Below are 27,572 nucleotides of genomic sequence, written 5' to 3'. Positions count from 1 at the left end.
ACAACTGGAGAGCTTTCTAACCATATGGCCACCATATGCATCAATGGAGGCATGTTAACAAGTAACTGGGCATACTACTACTTAGAACAGGCATCCCCAAACTTCGGCCCTCCAGATGTTTTGGACTACAATTCCCATCATCCCTGACCACTGGTCCTGTTAGCTAGGGATCATGGGAGTTGTAGGCCAAAACATCTGGAGGGCCGCAGTTTGGGGATGCCTAACTTAGAAAATATCATTCCAGTTCAACTGATTGCGCCAGCCTGGAATAGCAACCAGTTTACATCTGGGTAGATGGGAGGTGTCGATGCAATTATGAGGCTAAGAGAAAGTCAAACTTATACCTACACAGGAGTAACCCTTATTGATCTCAATGGAACATCTAAATAGAATCGAATCATTAAAAAAATTACCAACCAAACCTATTAATCTATCCACGTAACGTTTCACCCTTATGTATCTGATCTAATGCAGAATTTTCAAATTAGGAAAGGATTTCCTACAAACTCAACTATTCATTATACTGATCATACTTAACACATTCCAATCACTTCTACTTATCTAAATAAATGGGGAAAAACTCAAAGCACTCCATCTTTTGCATTAGGATTTGATCTTGATTACCTTTACCAGCAAACCAAAATTGGTATTTTTAACATACTGGATTAAGTGGTCTCTGAAGTACCCGGTTGTTTCAGAGGAGACTCTAGGGGATGAGTGCTAGCTCCTTAATCACAAGAGCTTGCAATCACTGTAATTTTTAAAAAGGCAAATGGGATTTACCCTCGTGACACAAACAGTAGACAAGCATTATCCAGAAGATAGCTCAGTGATGCTAAATGTTGCATTGAAAACAGGGCCATAGTTTCCAAACTTGATTATCAGAAGTTCAAAATACATTCACTAGCGCTTAATGAAGAGAATTAATATATCTTTTAAACAGGGATTAATATGTATGCAAATTAGGAAAAGGGTTTTTTAAAGTAAGATTTTCCCTCATCATTTCAGAAAATGTGCTTTGCATCGTTAGGGAAAAAATTAATTCACATTGTCAGCAGATTCAATTTAGGCATTTTGCATGTAAACAATAGTGTGACTCAAGTCCTTTTCTAGTTTATATTTAAATTCAGAACCTGAATACTATAAATGCTAATTAAATACTCTATTTAATGGCAAAAATGAAGAGGCAAGCTAATTTCAATTTGCAGATTCCTCTAATTACAATGTTTTCCTTTGGAAAATGGAAATTGTATCTCAAATCTTTTAAGAAAAATGAATCATTAATCTTTATTCATTCACCTTTTAAAAAAACTTTTTAATGCTTCTTTTGTATTAGGATTGATTCTAATGGAGATACAATTGTTTTTCCTGACAAAAGGCTTTTTAATATTAAATTAAATATTACCGAAGTTAAATTAGATTTAGCTCACAGATGCAAATTACTTTAGCAATGCTAAAGAAAAATAACTTCTTTTTTTAAAAAAAGGATATTAGAGGGTTTTTTTTTTAAAAAAGAAAGAAATTACAGTAGATAATAATGATTTTCACATAGACATATTTGGAAAAGGATTCATATATTATAGAGTACTATGGAACATTTATTCCTTTTTAAGGCCCCGGTCTGGTTTTCAATTATAGTTACTTTCAAAACATGTATCTTAGCAAAACTTATACAATTGTTTAGTTCAGGTACATCCAACAGGTAGATTGTGATCTACCGGTAGAACATTGGATGTCTCTGGTAGATCACTGGCTCCCCCCAAAGCAGCTGAACAACACTGCATTTTTTCCCCTGCACCCCAACGAAATGGGGCTTTCCTCCTCCCCCCAAAAAGGGGGTGGATCACTGCAAGTTTTTAACTCTGTGAGTAGATCGCAGTCTCTTGGGAGTTGGCCACCCCTGGTTTAGTTGAATAGCATTTAGGAGCTGGTAACTTTCCCTAATTTGGGTCCCCGGAGTGGCTTCCTTTGGATGTAACACTAAATATTTGCTTAGCACTACATTGACAAGTTTGGGCTTTTCAGCTTGCCTGGTGGAATGATCTCTGTCTGCTGTTCTGGGGTTTTTCAAGGCCCTCTGGAGCTCATGGAGGGGGCAGGAGGAGGAGAGGGGGTGGAAATCCTATTGCACTAATGGGACTCATTGCACTGGCTTCTGTTAGCACAACTACTTAGCTAAATCTGGCTCAGGGTTTCAGGCAAAAAAATTTTCCAACCCTACCTGGAGGTGCCTGAGACATTAAACCTCGGACCTTCTGCATGCAAAGCAGATGCTCAGAGCTGCAACCCTTTTCTTAAAAGAATGAGGAAACTAGTTTGTTTATTATTTTTATTACTGTATATACTCGAGTATAAGCCTACTTTTCCAGCACAAAAAATGTGCTGAAAAAGCTGCCCTCGGCTTATACTTGAGAGATGGGCGGCAACAGAGAAAGGCACAGGACCGGGGGTTTGGAGAAGCGCTGTGCTGCGACTCTCCGAACCCCTGTCCTATGCCTGCTTTGTGCAAGGCGGCGGGGAGGGAGAAGCGTCGAGGAAGGGATCCTTCCTCGCCGCTTCTCCCTCCATCCTGCCACCGATAGCTGGGAAAGGCATAGGACGGTATTTATTTTTATTTTTGAAATTTACCAGTAGCTGCTGCATTTCCTACCCTCGGCTTATACTCGAATCAATAAGTTTTCCCAGTTTTTTTTTGAGGTAAAAATTAGGTGCCTCAGCTTATATTCGGGTTGGCTTATATTACAGTACTAAACAATAGGGGGTGGGTAGGTAATGTTCAAATCCGTTCAGCAGATCCAAAGGCCTATATGTGGCCTTCTGCGCATGCACAGTGGTTTATTTGGGGCCACAACCCCATGCGTACCCTCACAGCTTTTCAATATTTGCACCTGACTCCATGGAAAGCACGGTGGTGGCTGGAGCTTCTGGCAACCAGTCAAAGAACGGATTGGGACCTCAGGTCTGTATGTTGCGCTCAGCTGCAAATTTCCAAATGTTGGCTGCGAGGTAGCATAAAGAACTGTGATTCGTGCTCAGGGCAAGTGATTCAGACCTACCATTCCCACAAGCTTCATGCAATCCAGGCAGAAAATAAACAGCGGTTGGCAGAACAGTGTGAACTGGGCCTGAACGCAGACTATCAAAGCCTTAGCTTATGAAAAGAAAGATGTTCCCTACAGTGCTAAGCACTGCAATGGCATATGAGTAATTGCAGCCGAATCCTATACATGTTTTTTTCTGCGGAACGAATTCCCACTTACAAGCATAGGCTTGTAGCCTAGGATTATTAAAAAGGGAAAGGAAGGGATCTTTTTTCTTTGCTATATAGAAAGGTAAATAGGTATTCAAAGCTTGAAGTTACTGAGGGGAGTGTTTGTGTGAAGAAGAAAGGAATGACTGGGCAGCAAAAGGTGCCGTGAAACAGAATCATTATCGATTGCGCACAGTTCTTAGAAATTAAAAGCACAGTGCTTAGAACACAAAGACACACTGTTACATTTTCAAGCTCTGGGCTACATGTCATGTTGACCCACTGTGCGGCTCAAGGAGGTGTGAGAAGGCCATGTTGACATCACCCTAGTAACAGCCAGAGGGAGCAATGACTCAGTCAGCAAAGGAAAATAAAAACCAAACTTTGCCTCTATCTATTCCCTGTTTCCAGGCTCAATGCTCCCAAGCCAAAGGCTGAGTTTGGACTCTTTGTTATTTTGCCTTATTGCCACCAACATTAAAAAAAAATCAACACTGGTTTGTACTGAGAACTGCGCAAAGCTTGCATGTGCACGTTCTGGACAAAAAACTTGAAAAGTTGAGGAATTCACTCCAAAGGCAAACTAAAGTTCTGGGACCATGTTTGAATTTTGGCACTTCTGGTGGTCCCGTTGGGTGGTGGTCTTGTTTTGGAAAATGATTTCTATGCTGTTGGTTTAATGATTGAATATACAGTCTCCATAAGCCCTTTGTTTGAATTGAAGGGTTATTTGGAAGGAACGGTTCATGCAAAGCATTTTGAGTTAGTTTGGAACCTTTTGACGAAGATCAAACTTCTTACTGCTGGTAACTGCTGAAGGTGGAACATGAATTGGCCAAAACAATGGCTAGCTAAAACATGGAATCTGGTGTAAATTAACAGAATATACTTGGCTGCAAGAGGAGAGAAAACACATAAATCAATATACAGGGATTCAAGGATCGCAGCCAACTAAGTTCTATTCAGAGTAGACCCAGTGAAATGAATGAACCTAATTTACTCATGTCTATTACAATGAGTCTACCCTGTGGATGACTAGTGGTGGATACAACCCTTGGTTCCCTTGGTATATTTTTGAAAGCAAAGTAGATTATTTATTTGATTTTTATACCACTGTTATCTTTTATTATTGTATTTTCCCATATTTCATTTGATTTGACGTAGTATTTCGAATGCACTCATTTATCACCAATATATTCCTTCTTGGACTGTTGTCGTTGTAGCAGCAGTATCTGTTGCTAGGCACTGACCACACATAACTGAAAAGGCCTCATATGAGACTTACATCTAAGTAAACACAAGCAGCTTCTTGTGATGGACAATATTCACTACGGTTTATTAGAACAAGCCAACTTGAACCCTTATTTGCTATTTTAAGATGTGCACGGACCACAGTGCAGGAAGTATCTGATGGCAGTTCACAGCAAATTTGCCTAAACGTATGAAACTGTCTCGCACTTAGTCAGACAATAGACTGAGTTCGTCAAGCACAGAACAAATAAATCTGCACTGGGATAAGCCAAGGGCAGCCAATGTGTGATCCTCCAGATGTTGCAGGAATATAAATCCCATCATCCATGACTACTGGCCAAGCTGCCCGAGTCTGAAGGGAGCTGAAGTCCGACAAGACCCAGGTGTCACCACTTTGCCTACCCCGATCCAAGGTTTCAGGAGAGGTCTTCCTCATTCCTTGTACCTGAGATTCTTTAAGTGGAGATTGAACCAGAACTTTCAGCATACATGTGCCCTTCCCATAGCTTATTTAGATGGCACAAATCTGGAAACAAATACCAATTGTCAAAGGTGTATTTAGTGTATTTGTCATCGGATTAAGCTTGTTGAAAATAATGAAAATAATAGAATCACAGAATTGGAAGGAATCCAAAGAGTCATCGGGGCAAATCCCCTGCAATGCAAGAACCACAGCTAAATGAACGCAGAGAAATCACAGTGCACTCACAAAAGTGCATACAATCATCGAGTTGAAAGATGCTTTAAAAAGGCTCACCTCCAGTAGACAAGAACAGCAATAAGGAGTATGAGGCACACAAACGTCAAGGCTGAGACTACAATGAGGGGAATGATCCATTCCATTTTGCCAGTAGCAGGTCTGGTTGCCATACTGGAAATATTCTTGTCTGCTGCGTGGCATAAAAACAACAAAATCAGCAACTGCAAGAAGAAACTGGACGGCTACAAAATAATTTGAACAGCAGGCCATTTTGCACATTACACAGAGGCAAACCTGAGTTTGCCTTCAAGCATACACTTGGCAAGGAACTACAGCCAATTACGGCTCCCTGACAAGTATCCCGGTATGGTACTTCTAACAGTGAACAGATCTTCGTTGCTTTCAATTTCCTTTTTTGGTGTGGATGCAATACATTTCTTGTGTACACCTGGAAACGTAATGTATAAAATGGCCCAAAGTGAAAATGGTACTTCTTTCCACATGAGTGAACACCAGACTTCAAAACAAAGACGAGTGTTTTATGAAGCAAGGAATTACACTGGAAACACAAAACCTTGGTTGCATTACATAGGAATGTTTTGCTATCATGAAACATTCTTTAGGTTCCAACTTCAAATGGTCATAGGAATTGGGTGCATGAATATTGTTTCAGTTTTCCCAGCTTTTGCCCATGACTGTTTTCATCCTCCACCCCTTCCCAACATTTCAACCTTGTAATGTATAAACAATCATTCACTGCAGTGTTTCTCACTGTGAAGTTTGAAATGTCTCTGAAGATGTAAATTGCTGGATTCTCACAACAGATTATTGTAGAAAGATACAAACCTGAGTTCATATATGCCTCAAAGCAAGACATTTTGGGCAACTTCATGGAAGACAATGTGGAGAGTACACAGATCAATGTCGACAATTTCTAAAATCTTTAAACAAGCCTAACAATGGGGAAACAGTTGCACATATTTGAATGAATGAATGAACAAACAAACAAACAAACAAACAAACAGGGTCCTCATATAGTTTCTCCTATATGTCACAGTTCAACTTAGGTTTCTACGTGGCTTAAAGCAAAGATTTTACCAATGTTCATATTTTGTATCTCTATTCACAGTTTGAATTATGTTATCAAAACCAGCATAGCTTCTGCAAAAGTAAGTCCTGTCTCACTAACCCATTAGAGATCTTTGACAGCATGGCGATAGAGGCGATATAGTTGACATTGTGTACTTGGACTTTCAAAAAGTTCTCAACGAAGTATCTCACCCAAGATTGTTGAGTAAGCTTAGCAGTTACAGAACAAGAAGAGAGGTCCTCTTATGTATCAGGAACTGGTTAAGTAACAGAAAGCAGACAGGATGAAAAAAACGGACAATTCTCTCAATGGAGGGAAGAAGAAAGTAGGGTCCCTCAAGGATCAGTATTGGGACCTGTACTTGTTCCATAAACTATCTAGAGTTTGGGGTAAGCAGTGAGGAAGTCAAGTTTGCAGATACAATATTGTTCAGCGTGGTTTAAACAAAAAGAACTCCAGAAGGATCTCTCCAGAACTGAGTGAATGGGTGGTAAAATAGCAAACACAATTCAAGGTAAACAAGTGTACAAAACATCTTAATGGGGAGAAAACATTTGAATTTCACATATATGCTCATGGGGTTTGAACCAGCAGCGACCGACCAGGAACAAGACCTTCGGGTTGTAGTGAATAGCTTGATGAAGATGTTGATCAGTATGTGGCAGCTGCGAAAAAAGGCAATTTCTATGCTAGGGATCATTAAGAAAGGAATTGAAAATTAAACTGCTGATATCATAACACCATTACGCAAATCTATGGTGTGACTGAACTTTCATTAGTCTTCAGCAAAGCATAAAGTTTTTTATTCTATTTTATGATCACAGAGTTAGAGTCTCTTGCAATTTTGCAGAATCTGGATTACTGAGCTGGTCCTCTGTTAATACATACAGAAAGTCTTTAAGTGTGATGCTCTAATACTGCGATGGGGACCATGTGGGTCTCCATATGCTGTTGGACTACAACCTCCATCAGCCCCAACCAACATGGCACAATGGCACTTAACACTGGCCATAAAACATAGTTAAGTCAGTTAGCTAGACCAGTTTCCTAAACAAATTCTGATCAGGAAGGCAAAATTTGTTCTTGGATTCCTGACTGTAGTTTGTTTGGGAGGAGAGAAAACCTCATAGAATCAAAGAATTGGAAGGGACCCGAGGGTCAATAATGTGAGCCTTGGTTTGGACACAACACTAAGCCAACACTCAATGAATTGTCTCTCTACTGCAGGAAGGGAGAAGTGAAGCGGGGATGTGCAGAAGCTAATTTGGTTATGGCCAGTATTATGTCCAAACAGCCAATGTCAAGACATCCCTCAAGATCTATTGAATGGACACAATCAGAATAAGCAAATGCATCAAAAGGACCACAAACAAGCCACCATAAGCAGAAGTGACCACTGTCAAGTTTCTGGCACTACTTAGCATCTTGGGCTCCTGGCCAATGAGATGGAAACCTGCATACAGGACATTTCTTATTTTGTGTGTGTTAGATTTCTAGAACGCTGCAAGCAGACCACTTGGAGCACTTCACAAGATTAAACTGGGAACACCAATACTGGTAAACCCATGTCTCTTTTAACATTTACATAGAACACTTTACAGATTTTTAGCACATTTGTCTTATCTGATTGGGCGTAATTACTGCAAAATGAAAGCAGGAATAATTCTTGCAATATGGGCAACAGACAGTGGCTTGATCATGATTTCCTAGAAATGGATGAGCAGGCATTCAAACCAGAAAGTTTCCGTTCCAAGTCCAACACCAAGTCCTAATTAGGTGTCCTGCATTGTATGCATGGGTAATGTGCTGGACGAGCCTGCCATTTGGTCTGGTCTCTTCTTATGCGACGGCAGCAGCCAGTAGCAACAGAGGAAGACTTTAGTAGCTAGTACTACTGAGGTATTATTATATATAATTAGTTTGGAAGGAATATTCCATTTTAACCAACAAAAAAAGGAAGGGGAGAGAGAGCTCTCCCAGAGAGGTGGAAACATAATAGTACTTTTGAATAGAAAGCCACATTTGAACATTTGCTTTTTAAAAGCAAATCTTAAAAGTATATTACTGCAAATATAAAGGGAGTATTCAAAAGTACCAGCAAAAGTAACTGATGGTGCTCAGTGCTAGCAGTCCGCAGTACATCTGGTCTACCAGCAGGGGTCCAGCACTGAGAAGCCTATAAAACTGTGGCCTGCTGAGTAATAACTGAAGGAAAATGTACGTTAAACAGAATGACACAAGACAGTTCTGGTTCCCTGCATCCCAACAACGAAAACAACAACCGCCACCCAGCATTTTCAGCTTTCCATTTTAAACAAAGTCAGCTCAGCAGCGATTGACAAATATATTGTATCCTTTTTGTAACTTTGCCCATTTTTTTTTTCTAAAGGGGTGAGGAAACTCTAGTTTTGCTAAGAAAGGCAAACACTTTCCTGTGGCATATGTCACCGCTGAATTAATTCAGTTTGCCTTTTACTGGCTTGGAATGCATCCCAGTAGGAAGGAATAAAAATTATTATAGCGTATCTGCTTCAGGGAGTCCTACCTAACATGATCACCGGCACTTTAAAAGCCGTTTCTCCACAAACTGAAATGTGCAGCTTGTTCCATGGCAATTGCTTTCCCGAGGAAAGCCTCTTTCAGCAGTTTTCATCCATTTCAGAATCTGGGCCGGGAGAAATATATGAGACTGTTAAGGGTGTTTTGGCAAGGTATTACAGGGATCGGGGTGGGGTGGGGAGGCACCGGATAAGCATACAGTGGTACCTCGACTTACGAACGACTCGACAACCACATTTTTCAACTTACGAATGGGGGTAATGGCCACGCGCTTACGAATGTCTCAACATCCGGGGGAAAACGGCGGCGGTTGTAGTTAGGGATTTCTCGACTTACGAATTTTTAGATAGGGTTGCTTCGACTTCCGAATTTTCCCGTTTTCAATTCATTCCTATGGGAAATCACGTTTCAAATGGCGTTTTTCGACTTACGAATTTTTCGACTTATGAAGGTGCCTTCGGAAAACAGTAAGTCGAGGCACCACTGTGTCAACTTCTGTTTGTCTGCCCATCCTAATGGGCCCTTGACAATGTACACTTGGCTATTCTCCACAGGTAACAAGATAACAGATGCTACCTGTTATGAAGCCACCTTTCTTTGGCTCCCAGTACGTTTCCGAGCACAATTCAAAGTGTTGGTGCTGACCTTTAAAGCCCTAAACGGCCTCAGTCCAGTATACCTGACAGAGTGTCGCCACCTCCATCGCTCTGCCCGGACACTGAGGTCCAGCACCGAGGGCCTTCTGGCGGTTCCCTCGTTGCGAGAAGTCAAGTTACAGGGAACCAGGCGGAGGGCCTTCTCGGTAGTGGCACCCGCCCTGTGGGACGCCCTCCCACCAGATGTCAAAGAGAAAAACAACTACCAGACTTTTAGAGGACATCTGAAGGAAGCCCTGTTTAGGGAAGCTATTAATCTTCCCTAATAAATTTGTGTATTTTAATATTGGAAGCCGCCCAGAGTGGCTGGGGAAACCCAGCCAGATGGGCGGGGTATAAATAATAAAGTATTATTATTATTATTATTATTATTATTATTATTATTATTATTATTATTATATTTCTTCTTATTATTATTATTATTTCTTTGTACCAGAATGAAAATTCTCTCCCATTTCCCCCCGCATTTTATTTCTCATTCTTCTAGTAACATACAGGCAGAACACAGTATTACCGGAATTCCACCATGCAATGAACACCCATCCATTCAACTGGAGGACACTCATGAACCTATGAGAGCATGAAACCCTGTGTGCAAATGGATCAATGCACACTGTTTCAAGCACAGTACGAGTCATTCAAGTATAAATAGCGGACACTGGGCAGCTTAAAAAACCCGTAACTGACTAGCTAAAGCATTTTACTCACTGCAGCGTGAGAGGCAACAGCAGCATACGCTACTTTCCATTTAATTGCAGGTATTTCTCTCGCCTCCCTCTTACACCTTAGTATGTCCTTTTTTTTCTGTTGAGACTGGCAACACTTTTCTACAGTGTCATATTGTGTATACACAGTCTGCCAGCGAAATCTGGCCCGATTTTCTTTTGTTTATCTGCATGCAAATTGTCTTAGTGATTGCAGGCTCCTACATGCTGCAGTGCAAAACATTCACGAATGACAAGAAATTATAACTTAGTAATTCTTGCCACATATGGAGAATGGGGAGGGGGGGAGAGGGAACCCACACAGATGCTTAATTATCCTAATGAGGTTATTCCCAAAGGCTTTTGCACAACTTCAAGCTTGTTTTTAATTTTCCGTACAACTGAAATTCAGACAGCAACACTGAAGGCCTAGGTGTACAGAGGCTAAATGAGTCTCAACACACAAAGGATCGTCTTGGTGACCATGCCTATTGAAGGGAGAAGATCTGAGCATATCAGGGTAAATAGGGGAGAAAGGGAGGTGGCAGTATTCCAATGAGGCAATGTCCAGTCACCTATTGGTTTAATTCAGGGGTCAGCAAAGTTTTCAGCAGGGGGCCGGGTCCACTGTCCCTCAGACCTTGTTGGGGGCCGGACTATATTTTTTTGGGGGGGTGATGCAAGAGCACCACGAGCCCCAGTGGCTGCTTACCTGTGTCTTGCGAGCGGCAGGGGCTGGCGGTGGGGGCAGCGGAGGGACGATGAGCAGCGTGCGAAAGGGCCCCGGAGAGGGGCAGCTTTAAATGGGGGCCGCTCGAGCGCTGCTGCTGCTGGCACCAACAAAGCCCACCCCCTTCCTCCTCTAGGCAGGGCGGGGAGAAGCCAGCAGGAGGGAGGGAGGCGCCACCGCCGTGTGAGGGAGAGGGAAAGAATATGTATGCTGGCGATCCACATGGTGATTCCTGGACCGTCCACAGGCCGGATCCAGAAGGCAATTGGGCCTGATCTGGCCCACGGGCCTTAGTTTGCCGACCCACGGTATAGGGAGGGGAGAGTCTGGCTTGATTACTGTGATCTGTTCCTAATGAACACCTGGAAACCAAACATGGGAATCCTCTTGGTTTTGACAATTGCAGCTGCTTTGCTCCTTTCCCCCTGGACTCCTGGTTTATTTCTCCAGACAACCCATGAACCATAGAACAAATCTTGGCTACAGTTTATGGTTTGCCTTGAGTGAAAGAAACCATGATGTAACACAAGGCCGAAATATGGCTCAGTTCACAGCAGCAGAATCACAGAAGGAACTAAGTGCCTGTGCTCTTCCCATTGGGAACCTGCACATTTGCTTATGTCCACTAATCCATAGTTTAGATTATACATGCAAATGGGGGTGCTGGCAATGAGCTACGCCAAGCAAAAAAAACCCCTCTTAAAATGGCCTCCAGATGGATGCTGCTCCATACAGTGAGCTATTTCCTAGCCACCAGCTCATCACTCCATGTGGTCAGCCCCCACCATGGGTTTTCTTTCCACGCCACCACCAATCGTTCCTGTCGGCAGTGTGCAGAGGTTCAACTGCACGGAGGTTTACGGTGGTCTTATTGTGTGAGAAAGCCCCAAGCAGATACTGGAACACCAGTGTTTACACCAGCCTGAAAAACTGAATGCTTGGAATAAAAAATTGAAAAAATAGCCCAGTAGCACCTTCGAGACCAACTAAGACCAAACTTAGTTCTTCAGATACACTGACACAGAAGTCACCAGACCCTAAATGCTTGGAAGATAGATTTGTAAGTAATAAACACAAGGCACACAATTAGTATGACAATCGCTAAACATTTATTTAGCAGGAAAGAAAGCAACACAGTACGCAGAACAGATGTAGGTACAGAATAGACAGAATTCAAGTTAGACGAGATGGTATGGAAGCAAAGAAGTGAGCTAAGAAAGGAGCACTAAGTGTTGCCTTGTACCCCAAGCCTCTGTTCAAAACTCCTGGCAATAAAATTATTGTTGTTGTTTAGGGTTTGAAGGACAAAGAGATAAGGAAGAGGGAGAAAGGCACTATATAGGGTTGAGATTTGGGGCTCCTGTGTGGCCCTCCAGATTTTGCAGGACTACAGCTCCCAGCATCCCTGACCTCTGGCCATGCTGGCTAAGGCTGATGGAAGTCGAAGTCCAGCAACATCTGAGGGGCCACAGGTAAAATTCTCCAACTCTGCTCTAATGTGTAAGATTTTATCTTTGTGGAAGGTGTATTGTTGACTTGGTTAAGTTCTTTGGGGGTGTTTGTATCATTATCGCTTGCCACTTGCTTTGTGATTTCATCCCACTGAGCTGTTTTTAAATATTGCACAATGCCTTGAATGTTGGAGAATATTTTAAAACAAACTTCAAGTAAATCAACAAACCTAAGCTGTCAAAAAGTAGCTCCTGACTTTCTTGCTGAATGTGTAGAGAAGAGGAAGGAAAAAATAGATAACATCACTGTCACTTTATCCAGGGAAAGCTGGTCTCCCCTCTGCGGGTCTATAGGAAACTGCAACTGTTCTGGAGGCAGCTAACATTTTTTTGTTGATATTCACTCCCAGCCAACCTTCTGGTGGGCATGTGTCAGTGATGAGTTTGACCACCCTACACTGTCACATGCATTTTTTTGCATGCACAAGCACGCTCCCACACACAGAGGACATATCCACAAAACTCCCCAATCTCAGTTGAGATGTGCAGATCAGCTGAGGGTCATCATCCCATCACCATTCATCCAATGATTTTTATGACTGGGGAAGGGGACATTTGTATCTTCATCAGGGTGGCGGGCTGATTGTCTGCTTTATGTGTGACAGAGACCTGGTTGGAGGAAGCCGATGGGCCCGTTCTTGGCGCTGCTTGCCCACCAGGTTTCTCTTATGCACAGCAACCCAGGCCATCTGGGCGGGGAGGGGGGGTTGCAGTGATTTTTAGGAAGTCATTAGTTTGCACCAGGCGTCCTATTGGGAAGACCCAGTTCTCTGAGTGCATGTTCTGGAAGTTGGGCAATAGAGGCAGTACAGGATTCCTTTTGGTGTACCGACCTCCCCGCTGCACCAAGGATTCCCTGCCCGAGCTGCTTCAGGTCGTGTCGGATGTGCTCCTGGAGACACCTAGCTTGGTTGTCTTAGGGGATTTTAACATCCATGCCGACACGACCTTACAAGGAGCCGCTCGGGACTTCGTGGAAAGCATGGCCACCATGGGGCTGTCCCTGAATAAGTCTGGCCCAACTCATAGCCGCGGACATGCCTTGGACTTGGTGTTTACCTCTATGGATGTTGGTGATCTGACATTAAGTAAAAGCGAAACAAAAGAAGTGCCATGGTCAGATCACTTTCTGGTGCAACTGGACTTCTCCGCAACCCTTCCCCTCTGCAGGGAGGTGGGACCGATTCGGATGGTCCGCCCCCGCTACTTAATGGATCCAATTGGCTTCCAAAGAGTGGTAGGGGATGTTTTATCCCATGTCGATGGCCTTTCAGCTGATTCCCTGGTGGCCCGCTGGAATGCGGAGTTAACCAGCGCTATTGACTGTCTGGCTCCGAAGCGCCCTCTCAGATTGCATGGAGCCCGGACAGCCCCGTGGTTTTCCCCGGCGCTGAGGGCAATGAAACAGTCGTTGAGACGGCTAGAGCGCCGGTGGCGGAAAACTCATTTTGAATCAGACCGGACACGGGCTAGAGCTCAACTTCGAGCCTACCAAGTGGCAATGGCGACGGCGAAGAGGACCTTCTTCACCGTCTCCATCGCATCTGCAGAAAACAGCAGCAGGAGACTCTTCCAGGTGGTTCGCAATTTAGCGGAACCACCTGCTCCATCCGGGCCCAGTACGGGCCACATGATCTCCTGCAATGATTTTGCAAAGTTTTTTGCAGATAAAGTCGCTCAGATTCGGGAAGATGTAGACTCCACCGTGGGAGCAGGGCCGGGGCGGGGGAGTGCTAGAGTCCTGTCTAGTCAAGTTTTGTGGGATCAATTTCAATCTGTTACCTCCGAGGATGTGGACAGGCTGCTTAGACGAATGAAACCAACCACCTGTCTCCTTGATCCTTGCCCATCCTGGCTTATAAAAGCTAGCCAGGAAGGGCTGGGCGATGGGCTTCGCGGGTTGGTAAATGCTTCTCTCCATGAGGGAGCCTTCCCAGACCCGCTGAAAGAGGCGGTTATTAAACCGCTTCTTAAAAAACCATCTTTAGATCCTGCCAATATGGCCAACTATCGCCCAGTCTCAAATCTTCCATTCTTGGGCAAGGTGATTGAGCGAGTGGTTGCGGAACAACTCCAGGCACGCCTGGAAGAAGCGGACCATTTGGATCCCTTCCAGTCAGGATTCAGGCCTCATCATGGGACTGAAACTGCCTTGGTCGCACTGGTCGATGATCTCCGGCGGGCTAGGGACAAAGGTAAGAGCTGTTTCCTTGTTCTGCTGGATCTCTCAGCGGCTTTTGACACCATCGACCATAACATCCTTCTGGACCGTCTAGAGGGCTTGGGAGCTGGGGGCACTGTCATGCAGTGGTTCCGCTCCTTCCTCCTGGGCCGTGTTCAGAAAGTGGTGGTGGGGGATGAGTGTTCAGACCCCTGGGCGCTCACTTGTGGGGTGCCTCAGGGTTCTGTCCTCTCCCCCATGCTTTTTAACATCTATATGCAGCCGCTGGGAGAGATCATCAGGGGGTTTGGGCTGGGTGTCCACCAGTATGCTGATGATACCCAGCTCTACCTCTCTTTTAAATCAGAACCAGTGAAGGCGGTGAAGGTCCTGTGTGAGTGCTTGGAGGCGGTTGGAGGATGGATGGCGGCTAACAGATTGAGATTGAATCCTGACAAGACAGAAGTACTGTTTGTGGGGGACAGGAGGCGGGTGGGTGTGGAGGACTCCCTGGTCCTGAATGGGGTAACTGTGCCCCTGAAAGACCAGGTGCGCAGCCTGGGAGTCATTTTAGACTCACAGCTGTCCATGGAGGCACAGGTCAACTCCGTGTCCAGGGCAGCTGTTTATCAGCTCCATCTGGTACGCAGGCTGAGTCCCTACCTGCCCACTGACTGTCTCTCCAGAGTGGTGCATGCTCTAGTTATCTCTCGCTTGGACTACTGCAATGCGCTCTACGTGGGGCTACCTTTGAAGGTGACCCGGAAACTACAACTAATCCAGAATGCGGCAGCTAGACTGGTGACTGGGAGCGGCCGCCGAGATCACATAACACCGGTCCTAAAAGACCTACATTGGCTCCCAGTACGTTTCCGAGCACAATTCAAAGTGTTGGTGTTGACCTTTAAAGCCCTAAACGGCCTCGGTCCGGTATACCTGAAGGAGCGTCTCCACCCCCATCGTTCTGCCCGGACACTGAGGTCCAGCTCCGAGGGCCTTCTGGCGGTTCCCTCATTACGAGAAGCCAAGTTACAGGGAACCAGGCAGAGGGCCTTCTTGGTAGTGGCACCCACCCTGTGGAATGCCCTCCCACTAGAGGTCAAAGAGAACAATTACCAGACCTTTAGAAGGCATCTCAAGGCAGCCCTGTTTAGGGAAGCTTTTAATGTTTGATGGATTTCTGTATTTTAGAATTTCTGTTTTTTTGGAAGCCGCCCAGAGTGGCTGGGGGAACCCGGCCAGATGGGCGGGGTATAAATAATAAATTATTATTATTATTATTATTATTATTATTATTTTATTTTACCACCAATAAAAAGGATGGCACCATTTGGTGGAGGGGATTGCTTAGGGGATGGATTAGGTCTCCCCAGATAGAGAATGGACCAGCCACTTCTGAACAATTCCTTCCATTCATTTCTTCAATGGATACATTTTTTCCTGTAGATACTCCTACTGCCAACTTCCAAACAGGACTAAGTTATAAGTCCATGGTACCATAGGTGGTAAAATCAGGCAGTATATTTGCTCCTTTCCCATTTTGTGGGACTCTGGCATTTCCCCACAGATTCTCAGGTATTCAATCGAATGGGATCTAGTTCTTCCCAGTGCCGGGAACACATTGGATGATTGTTACTTCTTCTCTAACAAACAGGTAAAGAATCCATTTTAAACATATTTTTACATTACTAATAGACCAATATTCAAGACACATTTAGCTGACTATGTAGCTTCCAGGATAATATGTGGAGGTGTGTTTGTGTACATGTATGCAAGACTGGCCCTTCATTAGTCCTTTTCAAATCCTCTATGGAGGATAATGTCAGAAAAAAGAGGCTGGGCGCCCAAGTCAGTATTTCATTTTTGAATGTGAGCTCTTGGGCAAATGCCATCTTATCTGGTTGAATCACCCCTCTGAAAACCAATGTATTTGCTCCAAAATCTCTTCTGTGCAACTTTTTCTTCCAATTCACCATCCAAGAAGAATTGTTGGAGTGTGGCCTCTTTCCTATACCCTCTTTGTGGAGACAGATGCAAAGAACTCATTTATCCTGTCATCCTTGAGTGCTCCTCTTACACAGTGGTGGTCCAGTGGCCCTACTGTTCCTTCGGCAGGCCTCCTCTATACAATGTATTTGAGAAACAAAGTTGTAGGTTTTTAAAATGTTTTTTTTTTTACCCCGTTGCACCCAATACATACAACATACTTGGCAGAAACGATGTTCTTGAGTTCCCCCCAAACTGACTTGGATTGCACTTCCGCTTTTTAAAGCATGGCGTCTACTCTTTTATTAGCTTCTGTGCCTTCCCACCCCACTATTGTTTAATATGATTTTATTAAACGATATTGCCTGTGACTAAAAACCAACAGCAAAAGAGGCAAAGGACAAAAGAGGGTGGAAGAAAACAGGAGAGAAAAAGTGCAGTAATTTTACATTAAGACTTCATAAGCAGATTGGTGGGAGAACTTGAGGAAATCTACCGGCCTCTGAGCTCAATAAACACAACAGTGTTGCACACCCAAACTCACACCTACACAGAGAAATTCAGGCATGCAAGTAAATTGAGAAACAGGATACCTAGTTTAAAATTAGCCAACAGGAGGAAGATGTCACCCCCAGCTTCTCCCATAGTAGATTTGCCCATATGCTGAGCGAATTGTGAGTTCTGAAAACCAGGTACAGTACAATAGCACTGGAGGACTGCTTGTCTTGTTCACCAAATGGAAACTTGTCTAGAGCAGGCATCCCCAAACTTGGCCCTCCAGATGTTTTGGGACTACAACTCCCATCATCCCTCGCTAACAGGACAAGTGGTCAGGGATGATGGGAATTGTAGTCCCAAAACATCTGGAAAGCTGAGTTTAGGGATTGCCTGGTCTAGAGTAACCCAAACACTGATTAAAGTGGACAGGGCAATGGGGGGTGTTGTGTGAAGTCATGAACTCGGGCCTCTATAAAAGACCCACCAATGAAAAGAAGCTTGGGAGGTGTGTGGGTGTGTAGGTAAGGCTACTTAATACGAGTTGAATGTGGTTCAAAGTATGCCTACACCTATTGTAGTTATGCCATTCTCTAGCAACATTTGGGGTGATGCTTTCAATGGATAATCGTCACAAGACACAGATACTCCTACACAAAAACTATTTATTTCCATTCAGGGTTTATGACATCTATCCTTCCTTTCGCCGCCCCAGGTCTGGATGTTAGGTTCCATACTGAAAAAATTAATGTACTACAAAACAATCACGAGCACAGTAATTATACAAAAGGGTTTGCTAGAACGTGTAATGAGGTTTCCTGAAAGCATGAACCCAAATGTTGGTGCTTACAACACTTCAAAAGCAGCCGAAAAGCATCAGTGACATTTTGTTGCGATGGACAATTTTCGACACGCTTCCAGTCCCCTGATCCCCACTCTTTCCCCTCCCTGGTACCTCACACAGTTAACTCACCTGGATAAATGGTAATAAATCTGTTGTCTTTTGGTAAGGGTGTTGTTGATGCTGTGTCTGGTCTTCTTGGAATTTCTCGAGTGTATTGTTCATTTGTGTATGCTGGTGGCACTTGGGTGGAAGGGATTGTTTCGTATTGAGAGTCTGTTTCCATATCTCCTTCTTGTCCGGGACTCCTACCTGTTGGGGAAATGTCTTGGCTTTGCCCTTGATCAGGTATGGTTTTATTCCCTCCCTCTGTAGTCCTGTTGGGAGCAAGAGTGGTGTCTGTAGCCTCAGTGTTATCCTGTACCTCAGCAGCCTCAGTCGTAGCATTTTTCTCTCTTTTTTCCGAATCCTTTTCCCTCTCCTCTTCATGCTCTCTCTCCCCATCCTCGCTCTCGCTTTTCTCATCCTTTTCCCCATCCTCTGCCCCTTCATTGTCTTTTGCGAGGGCGGAATCGCTTTCCGGGGCTGGAGAAGAAGACAAAGCCTCAGTGGTGGCGAGGACGGGCCTGGCCGACTGTTTATTGGTCGACGCAGATGTCGGGAGGCGAGTCGGCCAAACGGTACTAGGGAAAGAGGAGATGCCACTACTGCTAAACCCGAGGCCTGCAAGCAAAGTGCTGGTGACCACAGAGGCCACCGTGGCTTGGCTCCCACTGGAGGAAGGCCCCATTCCAGTGGCCATAGATACAAAGGAAAAGGGGAGGCCTGAGGAAGTCCAAGTAGAAGATCCAGAACTGATGGGAGCCATGTCGGCTGATGGTGCAGGAGAAGCTGTAGGCTTGAAGAAATCACCAGGGGGAACAAGAGAAGAAAACACAGCAGAGAGAGCATCAGTAGAGGTACCTGACATGCTACCTCGGCTCTTTTTTCCTTTTGATTTCCTTTTCTTTCCAAACACTCCATTCTGCCCATTATTCTGTTTAAATAAGACAAGTATATTTAAACAATTGTGGTTAAAGCTAGCCAGCACAAAACAACACAGAGATTCACAAGACAAAGAAAACAGAAGGCTGAAGACAACTACAGTATTGTTACGAGCTCAAATCAGAGTCAGCGTTACAGTTTCCTCCTTTAAGATCAAGAAAGGCATAGCAACGAATTTAACACAGGCTGTTGCATTTGGGTTTATTTCCTCCTGCCCCCCCTGCCCCCCCTGCCTGCAGGTATGATCTACTCAAGAGTTAATCTATTCTAAATCCAATGGCTTTCAGTAGGTGAGTTAAAGCAACAGAGGCTTAAATCTTCCCTACTGAAATAAATGGGATTTTGAAAAATAATTCTAGCTGGCTTGCATAGACATGTAAAAAATTTTTTTTTAAATTATGCTAAATTGATTTTCTGCATCTTTGAGGAATTTCCACTTGAATTCCATTTTGTCAAGGCATTTTTACTCAGCTTCAACCAATATAAAATTATAAGTAAAACATAGGGCCGTGTAGTGCATTTGCTATATTTTACTGCTCCATTATAATTTTGTTTGGATGCAATTTTCATTATTAGTAAAATGTTGTTATGTTTAGCTTGGTGGCACATCCTTACCTACTTCTTTTAAATAAAAAAGGTTATGACCTTTCTGCCAACTCACTCGTCAATTTTAAATAATGGAATACAGTCTAACAGATCAAGCAGAAATGGAAAAAGGTACAGGAAATTTTTGTGAATTATTATTTTTTTAAAAATATAAATTTAAATATCAATTAGTTTAATTAGACCTACAGGTTTTACTTCCCTGATAGTTTCATCCTATTATAAAACTTCACCCAGTTTCCATCAATCTTATGCTTGCAATAGAAGAAGGAATTTTGAACATCATTAATGTTTAGTTTTTAAAAACTTTTTACTGCTGATTGTGTGGCTGCTATCGAAAGCCAGTTCCAAACAGGACTAAAGAAAACCAAAAATAAAATGGTGATACTATGTTCTCACTCTTTTGATTCACATCAGCAGGTTCCCCTCAATTAATTACAATGCTCTTTGGTGTATTATTCAGTGTAAAAGCACCTTCCAAAACAAAAAAAACCAAAAAAACCCAGTTTAACTACCTTGCCTTAATTTAACACATTCAAACATATCAGCATAGTCCTAGGATCATAAGTAATACTGAGTTATAACCAATGATGAAAGGCAAAAAAAGAACTCTGCATCAAAATCCTTGGATTCTTTGAATTTAATTCAGGACGTTTAAATCAGGATTTAAATCAGGACATTTACTATATAACGCTGCCACCTGCTGGAGAGAATGTTGAAGTATTTTTTAAAAAATGCTTTTCTATTCAATTCAATGACTCATGCCACTTACCACTCCTGTTTTTACTATTCTGGTGCCTTCAAAAATTCGAGTAGTATTAGCTGGGGAAGGAAAAAGTAATAATAATGTTTAAGTGGATAAAGCTGCAAACAATATTAAACACTATAATTTTATGTTTTAATCATTTCAGTTTCTAGCCTAATGATCCCAGGGTGAGTTACAGTAAAAAAAAATTTTTTTTTTTTTTAATGCTCCAATAGTCTGGATTCAAAGATAAAGAAATGGCTGTTTTCCAATCGATTGGTTTTTTCAATAGCTTGTATTGAGGCAGAGGGGAACTATAAACAAGATTATTCCTCGGAATGAAAATTGAGGCTTCTAAATACTTTTCCCTGCCCTTGTTCTGCATTCCCACAAGCCAGTAATGCATATTACAAGATTATGAAATGAATTTCCTGTTGTTATACTTTTCCTGCTTTTCCTGTCAAACCATCTCTGATTCCCACCCCTACCCCCAGCCACCTCAGTCTTTCGGCAGTCAGGGGTCAACATTTGTAACCACAAATGCCAGGCCTTGTGTAAATATAAAATGGCCATTGAGGGCCCGGTCCGGCCTTGTGCAAGGGAGGGCAAGCTTCTGTTTCTGGAATTAAAAGTTCAATTATTACTGCTGAGACAATTGCCTCAGTTTGGATCTGCATCTGTGTCAGTAGAAACAGGGTCAGGATTGCATCACAGGAGTGGCTGAATACCCAGCTCTGTTTCTGTGTCTGCAGCTTCAGACAGGCAGACATTTTTGAGGATCCAACTCTCCTTTCTGAGAGGTGTATATGATTTTAAAATATTTAAGCTCTCCCCAGGTCTTGATCCGCTTGAATACAAAGAGGCATATACTCTCTGATAGCTACCAGCTTTTTTTAAAAAAGGGATTGTAACACATTTCAAACACAGGAGATCACTAAACCTGAGCACGGGGTCATAAGAACAAGACCACTGTTGTGAATGCCAGTGGTCTTTTTTTTTGCTCTGCAAGAAAAACACTATCACGTTTTTCAACATTACAGCCCCATTTGCAATGTCAAACCCATAACAATACATAGCTGGTATAGTTGGGGTTGGTGCATGAGTATGACAGCAAGCAATTTACACCTACTGGGGAAAGGATTAGCCATAGGAGGAGGAGTAACAATTTTGCAAGATTTGCTTTTCCGGGTTTTTTTTGTGGAACTCAGAAGCCCACTCCATTATTTTTCTCGGGATTCATATAGCATTTGAAGTACGCCGGATCTGCAACAATAGCACTGGCCAAGGGTCAGTTCTCTCTCTCCCAATTTGGGTTGATGGAAATGAACTCAGTGGTTTGTCATACTGTGAATCATGTACGTCAGCAAAGTTTTCTCTTTAAATTGCGTTTCCACTTGACGCAATTTTATAAAAGCACTGTTCCTAAATACCATGGCCAGCTTGACCGCCCCTCCCCATGACTTTAAACTCTACACACTTTTCCCTGGCCAAGGGAACATTACAAGAGAACAGGATAATTGCATGGTTTTTTACCTTTAAAGAGCATTGTCTGGCTAAAATCACTGCGCATGTCATTTCGGCACACTGCTTGAACTCTGAACAGATAAAGGATGTCAGGTGAGACATGGCTAATGATGGCTTTCTGTTTAAAAAAAATAGACATTATTCAGTTTTATCCCTCCCAACTGGATACTGAACGATCAGTCTGTAAAACAAAAAGAAAACTTAGAAGAGAGTTTACACCAGGGGCAAGCTTATCAGAGAGAAACCCACCCCCTGGAGCAGGATCTGGGATGGGGAGAAATGCCAAAAGGCATAGAGGAACAAACATACAAATTCTACGGGATTTATGCAGCTCTTTGGGCAGAAGCAAACGTCAGCCTTTGTGTACAATAAGCAGATGAAACTAGTGATGAGGGGATCTGTGGAATCATATAACCCAGCCATGCCTGACCTCAGAGTGTTAGAGGAGCATCTGTCTGCACAGGAACAGATCAGCTACCATTTAGCAGTTGCCTTTGAGCAGAGATGTCACAGGGGAGTGCGACTCGAGCCCCGAATACAAATTTTCTAGGTCGCTGGAAGGAATGTACAATGTACCAAGTTCAACCATTCTGTTCCAGGGGTGGGGAACCCTTTTAAACCCACGGGGTCATTATTTCCTTCCAGACAACCTTCTCGCACTGTCAAATTCAAGGACATATTCCAGCCAGGCAAAAACATTCAAAGCAGCTCCAGGTCTGGCCTTGCAGAGTTTCCTGAGGGTCAGAAAGAGAGGCTTGAAGAGAGCTGGATGTGCCCACCAGGCCTGAACTGGCAATCCAAATGCTGTTGGGTTCGACTTCCCGTCAGCCCCAGGCCAGCACAACTCCTTGTCACGGATCATGGGAGCTAGAGTCTAACAAACATGTCAAAGGCCACCGGTTCCCTAGCCCATCCCTGCCCTAAGGGGACCAAAACGCATTTTACAAATATGTATACGATCTGAAGAGATACCAGAGTTTTGTAACTGGATTTGTAATGGCTTTTAGTCAAACACAGCAAATGATTTACAAATATATTCCAAAAACAAAACGATAAAAGCAGCTGGTAAACGGAATTTTCAAAGTATGGAGGGGGGCTCCAGATTTCTGTCCCTTTGCCAATATGGTCATAATGTAAAGGTAAAGGGGCCCCTGACCATCAGGTCCAGTCGTGTCCGACTCTGGGGTTGCGGCGCTCATCTCGCTCTATAGGCCGAGGGAGCCGGCGTTTGTCTGCAGACAGCTTCCGGGTCATGTGGCTAGCATGACAAAGCTAGCCGGAGCGGTCCCTATTTATCTACTTGCACTTTGACGTGCTTTCGAACTGCTAGGTGGGCAGGAGCTGGGACCGAGCAACGGGAGCTCACCCCGCTGCAGGGATTCGAACCGCCCACCTTCTGATCAGCAAGCCCTAGGCTCAGTGGATTAACCCACAGCACCACCTGGGTCATAATGTATCAGATACTAAAGGTCTGTGTGACCTTCTGACTTGGCTAGCCTCAACGTGACTCAAAAGCCCGGACAGGCCTCATCAGAAAAAGCTTACGTGTGAAATCCTTGTCTGTGTAATCAAAAGTTTGCTTTCGCTAGGCACAAGGGAAAGATGATTCTAGTTGCTCTTGCAGAGTTTCTTTTTGTCAAGAAATCAGAAGGCTTTCTTTGGGTCATGCACTCATCAGAGGTTTACCTGGAGACGGACCACATGAAAACTAGAATATTCTCTAAAACTAGTCTTTAAGCTAGTTTTTTTTAAAAAAGAGAGGACTTTTTCACTGGATCCTTGGTTCACATGTCAGGTCAGGTCGCTTTGGAAGGTCAGGAGACCCTCTGAGCACAAGAGCTGAAGCCCAGCTTTCCCCCTGAAACTCCCTGCCTGCCTGCTGTTTTCCTCATCAGGAGAAAGACTCCTGGCTAGGCACTCTTTTATCACTACTGCTTTACTCATGGTTGAATATTCTACCATTTTCTATTCTGCCCCAAAGACCCAAGGGTGGGGGAAAAACCTATTTGCTCCTGCAGATGGGCGGGCAAAAAATAAATCCTTTCCTTTTCAAGGCTCCGTTACTTCTTGCCACCCAAAAAGTTTCAGAAACAAACCACTTATCCATCTCCCATGCAATTGTGATGTGGATTGTTTGGGCAGACATTTTCATAGGGTAAACTGGTGGAGAGTGTGTGTATGTGCCTTTCTCCCTATGTAAATCATTCTCTCTGCCCCCCCCCCGCCCCCCAGCCCACCAAATAGTTTTAGAAGAACAAGACTGAGAAGGCACAGGGAAGAAAATACACATGGAGTAGCAGTTGAGAAGCGCAGGGGGTAAAAAACCAAAACCACCCCCTGCCCTGTCCAGTTAGGCTGCCATCCTCTTGGCCACAGATTGATGCTGGCTGGAAATCATGATTCTAAAGTGCCAATTATTATAGCATCTGTAATAGCTAAGCAATCAATTCTAAAGCAATGAAAATGAATGGAAATTGTGCAACAGTCATTCCTGGGGGACTACACCCTATGTTTGTAACTAGATATTTTTCCTGATTAATGCACTCTGTTCTTTTTACTAATTAGAAATGGGGGTGGGTGGGTGGGGGAATAATCTCCCTTAAGAGTGCGAAATGATGACAAGTTTGAGATTATAATACAGCCCTAACCTTGGGCACCTTTCAGAAGATTGCTTTCTGATTTCATGAAGCACATCACTCCCTAACGCGACCCAGGTAACAACTTCTAGTGGGGGGAAATTGAAAATATAAATGGAAATTAAGTAAAAGAACCTCGATCTAAGGGAGAATAAGACATGTATTATTCTATAAACTGATTGAATGGTACCCAAGGAGTGTGTAGTTGCAAAGGATAACTGTCATTAGAAATTTCACTCATTGCGGCTGCATTTTTATGTGCATATACAATTACTGATTTCATTATTCCAGAAGCTTGCTTTGATTAACAATAAACTGAGCCCTTTCAAAATGGAATATGTCACTTTCATTCTAGACACATGGAATTTTAAAGGCTTGTACAGTTATCGCTTGCCTCTGCTTGGGCAGCAAGTTGAATGCCAAGTAGATCCCACCTTAAGTGCTAGGCCAATGTTCCAAACCCAAATAGACTGCCCTGATTTGGGCTTATGTCTCTTCTCAAATTTAAGCCACCCATTACAAAGGTACATATACTGCATGTACAGCCGGCTCCAAAGGCCAAACCCTGCAAACAAGCAATGGATGTGCTAGCATGAACAGCCGCAGAATATTGCTCATCTCCTATTCACAATAAGGACCCTTAGAGGGATTTGCAACTTCTGCCATAAAGCGGGGTGGAGAACCTATGGGCATTCAGATGTTGTTGGACTCCAGCTCCCATCACCCTCAGCCAGCACAGCCAATAGTCAGGGGTGGTGGGAGTTGGAGTCCAGTAACATCCAGAGGGTCACAGGTCCCTTGGTATGAAGCAACTTGCAGGGAAGCAAGCTCCTTCCGTCATCAAGCTTAACTTGTTTCCAAGCTGAAGGGCTAGGAAGCTGCCTCATAATGCATGAGATCACTGATCCATTTAGTATTGCCTACAGTGACTGGCAGTGGCTCTCCAGGGTTTCTGGCAGAGTTCTCTCCTGGTCCTGGAGATGGCAGGGGTTGAACTTGGGAGCTTCTGAATGTAAAGCGGATGCTCTATCTCTGACCCTACGGTCCTTCCCCATAGAGTTAGTTATAAGTGCAAAACAAGAAGATGAAGGTGTTTGGCCATTCTTCCTATACCTATACAAACCAAGAATCAGATTCAGATGTTTTGAAGTTGTGGAACAGGGCACAGATACCAACAAACACCGTATGTGTGTTGAAAGGAGTTAGGCAGAAACCATCCATTCAGCTTAAAACCCAAGTGATTCACCCCCCAGCCGTCTACCGAGGAAACACACAGTAAGGCTCTCTTAACGCTAATGGCAACTTCCGATGCTCTGGTTTTTACCAGGTCCTTGTCGCTGTCCTTGGTGAAGGTTTTTTCCTTTTCATCTTCGTTTTTAGCCCAGCTGTAGGAAATCATATAGTTCATAATGGGAGGGTGGTAGATCATCTCCGGTTGATTCCACGTCACCAGCAAGGCGGTTCTGTTCACCGGCTGCACTTTCATGTTGACAGGCGGAGTACTGCAAACTAAGCAAAAAGGGGAACAAATAAATATGCCATGCCTCTAAAGCGTCGGGAGAAATAAAAGTCTCTTAAGCATTAATTTAAAAGGCCCAATCTAATCTTGAGTGGAAAACACTTCACTACCACTATAAGCAGTTATTGCTTTCTTTTCTACCTCCCTCCTTCTCTAGGGACTTTTCAAACCATGACAGTGAGTCCACATCTTGGTCCCACAACAAGGGACAGGAAAGCATCACCGACACTGGGGATTCAGGGAGGCTTGCAACGTACCAACTGCACCTGTCAGGCCCACAGCTTCTAAAATTAGCTCACCAGGAAAAAAAATACTAGGCAGGGAAGAGAGCCTGTATGGTTCGTTGCTTTGGGTAGTTTATACACACCAATTACTGAAAGCTTGCAGCAGCAAACCCTTTCTACATGTTTTCAGTGCAAATGTTAAATAATTGAACCGGAACTGCATACATGTCTTCTGTGTTGCGCTTCTTGAGAAAAAACCAAGAGACTCATTATTATTTTAACTTCTCTTGCTCATCCCCGGCATCTCACTTTTAAGAGTGTCTGTCTGGAGCAGAAGTGACTAGTCTTTTAAAAAAAAATTGGCCCAAGGTCCACATTCACCCTTGGCTAATCTCCCATGGACTCTATGGCATTGGTGAGTGTAACTAAAAATGGGTTTGGCCAGCCAGCCCATTCTCTCTCGTCTGCAGATACCACACACATGCACGAGACACGCAGCTGCCCTCTCTTCTCCGCTTATCTGTGCAGCTCAGCCAAGGAAAGGAGTTTATCAACCCTTTTCTGCTCATCAAAAGATTGCTCTGATGACTAGGGAGGGTGCAATTTGCATCCCGTTCAGGTTATGCTTACTTGAGCTTTTCTTTTTGCTGCCGCCGGCAAAAATCGGCGAGGTCTTAGGAGGTGAGCAAAAATCTGCTTGTGGGGAGGCTGGATCATGTCCCCCAGACTGGGTGGGGTGAGGTGTGTGAGCCATCCCTGCTTTGGATGACCAGCTATGCTTAAGGTTAGTAGAGAGTTCAGCATTCTTAGAACAGCATGGCACTAGCACAGTGATGTGTCTGGATCCCCTGTGCACAAATAAATACGTTAACAAATGAAAGCATTGATAAACGATAATACAGGATTTTATGCAGAGCTATGCTGCTTACAAGTGCCCTAAGCCTGCAAAGCAATAGCAAATGATTTCTGCGAGTGAGGAAGGAACTAGAGACAGTGATCATGATGAAATAAGGAAACCTGAGGGCAAACGTATCCGTGCTCCAGCTGGACAGCAAATGAGTGCATGCCTTTTGTGTGAAATTAGAGGTCTGCCGATTTATAACGGCTGAATCAATTTTTTTCTTAAGCAGCAGCAACAACAGTGTAAAGGAAATGGAGAACACTAGGTGGCACTAACAGGCTATTGATAAAATGCTGTGCTTTACCTGCAATAAAGAGTGTTATTTTTAAGCTTAGGAAACCGTGATTCATGAACATAACATCAGGACAGGTCCGCAAACGTTCTTGCCAAATTTTAACCTCAGAGTCCCAGAGAATGCCAGATAATGGGGTGTATTTGCTGA

At 43.7% G+C, this 27,572-nt stretch overlaps 1 protein-coding gene across 3 annotated transcripts in view; it reads right to left on the bottom strand.

Annotated features, from left to right (window-relative positions):
• PTPRG (protein tyrosine phosphatase receptor type G) overlaps positions 1 to 27,572 on the bottom strand; it is a 584,481-nt gene that overhangs the window by 72,593 nt on the left and 484,316 nt on the right. Inside the window, exons 9-13 of one of the 3 annotated variants that reach the window (XM_035106776.2) lie at positions 25,811 to 25,995; positions 21,860 to 21,968; positions 20,354 to 20,403; positions 18,067 to 18,970; positions 5,259 to 5,388 (exon numbers count right to left, since the gene is read on the bottom strand). In XM_035106776.2, coding sequence (XP_034962667.2) covers positions 5,259 to 5,388; positions 18,067 to 18,970; positions 20,354 to 20,403; positions 21,860 to 21,968; positions 25,811 to 25,995 — 1,378 coding nt within the window. Of the gene's footprint in view, positions 1 to 5,258; positions 5,392 to 18,066; positions 18,971 to 20,353; positions 20,404 to 21,859; positions 21,969 to 25,810; positions 25,996 to 27,572 lie in introns of all 3 variants that reach the window. The other 2 variants (XM_035106775.2, XM_035106777.2) reach the window with 2 other exon arrangements.

This window comes from Zootoca vivipara, chromosome 2 (assembly GCF_963506605.1).
Source record: "Zootoca vivipara chromosome 2, rZooViv1.1, whole genome shotgun sequence".
Classification (NCBI taxonomy): domain Eukaryota; kingdom Metazoa; phylum Chordata; class Lepidosauria; order Squamata; family Lacertidae; genus Zootoca; species Zootoca vivipara.
Note: the sequence above shows the minus strand (reverse complement) of the source record. Positions and strands in the feature narration are given on the sequence as shown.